The 5,000-nt window shown below is 46.0% G+C and overlaps 1 protein-coding gene across 1 annotated transcript; it reads right to left on the reverse strand.

Annotated features, from left to right (window-relative positions):
- Positions 1 to 578: 578 nt before the first annotated feature.
- LOC143025691 (uncharacterized) lies at positions 579 to 4,839 on the reverse strand. Its single transcript, XM_076185691.1, has 2 exons — positions 4,762 to 4,839; positions 579 to 2,471 (listed from the first exon to the last, which is right to left on the reverse strand). Exons 1-2 carry the CDS (start codon positions 4,837 to 4,839, stop codon positions 579 to 581), a joined length of 1,971 nt encoding a protein of 656 aa, XP_076041806.1.
- Positions 4,840 to 5,000: the final 161 nt, after the last annotated feature.

Consider the following 5,000-nt stretch of genomic DNA (forward strand, 5'->3'; position numbering starts at 1 on the left):
ATACACTTTAATTCTGAACTCCACGGTTCTTCCGATGTTAATGGTTTAGAATTAAAGTGCAGTGTGGTTGAGAGGTGGGGGGGAGAGATCGAATTTATATATATATATATATATACGATATATATATATATATATATATATATATATATATATATATACATATATAATATATATACACATACATATATATATAATATATATATATATATATATAATATATGCATGCATTGTTAAAATCGACAGCATTAGTGAGGTTGTTGATCTTCTTGTGGGTATTCTCCAGTTTTCTAACCAATATTCTGCCATTTGGAGGGTGGGCATAGACCAAGTTGCCAAAATGATCCATTTATTTCAACGTTTCGTCTAACAAAGAGACATCTTCAGGAAATTCTGTAACATAGATAATATTGACGTACAGAAATAAAGAAAACAACATGTAAATCTAAACAATTATACAAATATAGAAATAAATATCAATAAATGCGCAAAATCACACATTCTAACACTATACATGGGCTGATGGGGACCGCTACTTACAAAAGTTAAAAGGTCCAATGAAATGACGAAGAAAACCTTAGTTAATAAAGGTTTATTGTGACCACGAGGGCAAGGTCATCGGCGTAGCTGAGGAGGATGGTGCCATTGTGGAAGGGCAGGGCCACCAGCTGCTCCATCAGCAGGTTGAAGAGGAAGGGGCTGAGGATACCACCCTGGGGCGTCCCGTTCTCCAACCTCTGGAAGCTGGACTTCAGGCCCTGGAATTTTACCATGGCGCGGCGATGCTGGAGATAGTCACGGAGCCAGGCTAGCATCCTTCCCATCACGCCCTTCCTTACGAGGGCGGCGAGGATGGCGTGAGGGCTGGCCAGCTCGAATGCCTTTTCCAAGTCGAGGAAGACAACGATGGCGGGGCGGTGGTTAACTTGATTCAGCAGTGTCAGGATGCTGTCCGCCGTGCTCCTGCCGCGGGTGTAGCCGAAAATGTGGGGGTGTAGTGGCCCCACACGCCACTGAAGGCGAGCAAGCACCATTCTCTCAGCCGTTTTGGCCGTGCAGCTGAGGAGGGAGATAGGCCTTAGCTTAGTGGGCTCCCTTGGTTTGGGGATTGGTTGGATGTCAGCCTCCTTCCACGAAGGAGGCAGGCATCCCGCCATCCACGACTCGTTGACTGTGGCCAGCAGGGCGGCGTCCCCAGCTGGTCCGGCGTGAGCGATCATGGAGTACGTCACGCCGTCGGCCCCTGCTGCTGTGTCACGGCCCCGTCTCTTGGCCTGCTCCAGCTCCTGAGGAGTGAAGGGACGGTCTGTTACATCAGCTTCTTTAGTCGCCTCCTCGATGGCCATGTCGCGGCGCGGCCGAAGCTGCTGCTGGAGACGGCGCGTGCTACCCGGAAGCTGGTCACTGGAGCCGCGGGTGGTGAATTCGGCTACGAGCCTCTCAGCCTCCTGGTGTGGGTGCGGGTGGGCGGCGGGGCGAGGCGGGGCGGCGCCGGAGGCGGTCTTCACGCTTTTCCACAGCTGGCTTAGAGACGTGTGGTGGCTGAAGGAGGAGCACCACTCCAACCACTTGGCCTCCCTGGCCTTCAGGGACACCTCCCGTGCGCGGGCCACCACGTCCTGAAGTAGTCTCAAGTTGGTTGGGTTGGGGCGTCTCTTGTAGAGCTTCCTGTGAATGTTCACTCTGTGGTTATGCTCCCGCACCTCCTCGTTGTAGAACCACCAATTTGGCCGGTGACGACGGCTCGGGGCTTTCCTGGGGATGGCTGCGTTAGCAGCCCTCTCAATAGCAGCAGTCAGGTCCCTCTCCCGCTGGTGAAGGTCCACGGGTGGCTGGTAGGCGGCCCACCATTCGTCGAGGGAGGCCTGGAAGCTGACCCAGTCTGCTCTCCCGATGTTCCAACGTGGAGGGGGGAGGGGGGGCACTGGGGGTGCCACTGGGAGGGTGGTGAGAGTGGCAAAGTGGTCGCCGGTGAGGGTAGGATGTACTTGCCATGTAGCACCGGCGGCCAGGTCGCTCGAGGCGAGTGTGAGGTCAAGCCTCCCCCCTCCCCGGGTGTGGGTAGCCTCCCCTGTGTTGAGGAGGCGGATATGGGGAATGTCCTCGAGTAACACGGCCAGGTGGCGGCCCGTTTCGTTGGTTGGAGATGGTGACTGCAGCATGGGGTGGTGGGCGTTCAGGTCGCCCGCCACGAGGAGGCTGGTGTGGGCGGCGAGGGAGAACAGCTCGCCTGCTTCCAGATGGTATCGTTGGCTCCTGTATATGTTGTACACCAGAAGCGGGATGCCCCCGACCTGCAGTTCTAGTGCCAGGACCTCCACGCCCTCCCCGCAGTGGACTGGGGCGGATACTCTGCGGTGAGGGATGGTGCTCCTCACCAGCGCCGCACAGCCGCGGGTGTTCTCTGTGGCAGGGAGCGAGTGAAGGGAATAACCTGCCACCCTCCACTCAAAGTCGGCACGCGTCAAGGTCTCCTGGAGCAGCACCACGTCAAGGTCTCCTGGAGCAGCACCACGTCAAGGTTTTCCGTGAAGATAGCCTGCAGTACTTGGTGCTTCTTAGGTCGGAGACCTTGCACGTTCCACTGCAGGACTCGGGAATTGTAGAACCGGGAACTGTGTAGCCCGTAAAACAGCATATATTGGTTTTACTAGATGTAGTCTCAGTAGGAGAATAACTATGCATTTGCAAAATGGGGCTATAAAACATCATTTAATGAAATACCATAACCTAACAGCCACCCGTGAATACCTAGTTTCAAACACTAGGATTATAGCAAGCAATAGGGATGTACATAAACTTAAGCTTCTAGAAGCTATGTTTATCAGGGAATGTAGTCCTATTATTAATATCCAAAGCAACATGACTTCTGTCATTGCTTTGTTTAGCAGTACAGCCAAGCTACTACCGAGCGCGACCTCTCTCCGAAACCCCCCCTCCACCTCATCCCACCCACTCCTTCCATCCTCCCCCCAACCGACCCCGCAACCCCCTAACCCCCCAACCCCCCCAACCCTCTTCTTCACGTATTAACGAGATACCACCCCCGCCCTCTAATCCGCCCTCCACCACCACCCAAGCCGGCTAGGTGCGTATATATATGTCACCGAACGAAGGTTTTCTTCGTCATTTCATTGGACCTTTTAACTTTTGTAAGTAGCGGTCCCCATCAGCCCATGTATAGTGTTAGAATGTGTGATTTTGCGCATTTATTGATATTTATTTCTATATTTGTAAAATTGTTTAGATTTACATGTTGTTCTTTTATTTCTGTACGTTAATATTATCTATGTTACAGAATTTCCTGAAGATGTCTCTTTGTTAGACGAAACGTTGAAATAAATGAATCATTTTGGCAACTTGGTCTATGCCCACCCTCCAAATGGCAGAATATTGGTTAGAAAACTGGAGAATACCCACAAGAAGATCAACAACCTCACTAATGCTGTCGATTTTAACAATGCATGCATACAAGAGAATCTGCTCCCCAGATATTCAAATATTATTTTATATTTATATTTATATTTATATTTATATTATATCTATTTATATATATTTATATTTATATTTTTATTTTTTTATATTTATATTTATAAATATTTATATTTATATATATTTATATTTATATTTATATATTTATTTATATTTATTTATATATACATATATATATTTTATATATATTTATATATATTTATATTCATATATATATATATATATATATATATACATATATATATATATAAGTTTTACCCTATCCAGGGTTAAATTTACTGTTGCCAGCGGCCTCCGGACAATCGTCAATTTGGTGTCATTATGATGCGAATTCCGTCCAGTCAAATATTTCAATCACGAAATCAGTTCCCGAATCCAAATCGCATGGTTCTTTTTGTGTATTCACGTTAAATACACACAGATTAAATCGTTCCGTTTTTAATTTCGTCAATAGGAGTCATTCCCCCATATTTTCAACCTACCCCCCACCCCCCACACTCCCTTGAATTAAATTGCTATCATTGTTGTCACTCATTATTGGTAGAGGAATGGGGGAGGGAGAGGAAGGGGGGAGGGGGAGGGGGTCCATGTCTACTGAATGATTTTTTTTTTTTTTTTTTTTTTTTAATATTGGGTCCTTTTGTTCCCTTTTGATCGACAAAGATTGAACGTCTCTGATGATGGCTTCCAGGTCTTCCCTCAGCCGAATGAAATGGCCTGGCGGCGGCGGCAGCCAGAATAACTGTAACAGTTAAATATCAAGTCGACTGGGCTGACCGAAATAGGTTTACTTGGAAAGAGTTGAACCCTTTAGCGTATTTGAAGGGTTCTCCTCAGCTGAATAAAATCGCCTGGCGACAACGGAAGCAAACATAAAGAGTTTAATGCGCCGTACAATCCCAAGGATTAACTCTTGGCGCTTCTTTGTCCTAATGTGGGAAAAATGTAACTCCATTATAGGAAAAACTATGTAGTAATTACAGATTAAGCTCTTCAACGCGGGGGAAGTAATTTATGGCTGTTTTTTAAGCTAAAACGAGGCGACTTTTTGTCCTGGATCCTGCCCTTGGGTCAATGATTAATATAGTCCGGTGTTATCCGGGGGGTGGGGGGGGAATAAAGTAAAAGTAAATAATAAAAAAGGAAAATAAAAAAGTAAGAATTTTTAAAAAATAATAAAAAAGAAAAACTAAAGAATAGAATAAGTAAGAAATAAATAAATAAAAAGTGAAAAAAAAGAAGTTATCATGATAAATGAAGGAATAGCATCACCTCTGAGTCTTCCACTTCCATGAGAAGACGTGACGAGCTTATGCCAAGAGGCTTCTTGCAAGCGACCGTTTGGCCCATGTCTCGTGTCCCGTGCGTGATAGTTTGTCGACGTTGGACTTTTTATTTTTCATAAAAAAAAAATAAAAAAAAATGCGATTGCTTACCTTCATCATTAGCCTCACAATTTTTTGTCTTCGTTTTCAAATTTTTACATATTTCTCAACTCCAAAAGTGAAAAC

The sequence above is a fragment of the Oratosquilla oratoria genome, chromosome 5 (genome assembly GCF_046742065.1).
Source record: "Oratosquilla oratoria isolate Oo_2021 chromosome 5, ASM4674206v1, whole genome shotgun sequence".
Taxonomy (NCBI): Eukaryota; Metazoa; Arthropoda; class Malacostraca; order Stomatopoda; family Squillidae; genus Oratosquilla; species Oratosquilla oratoria.

What these genes read in the sequence shown, in the direction of transcription:
- LOC143025691 (XM_076185691.1), bottom strand. Translation starts at nt 4,839, where the DNA reads ATGGGCCAAACGGTCGCTTGCAAGAAGCCTCTTGGCATAAGCTCGTCA. An exon ending in TGGAAGTGGAAGACTCAGAG is followed by an intron (nt 2,472 to 4,761) that starts GTGATGCTATTC and finishes GTGCTGCTCCAG; the next exon opens with GAGACCTTGACGCGTGCCGA.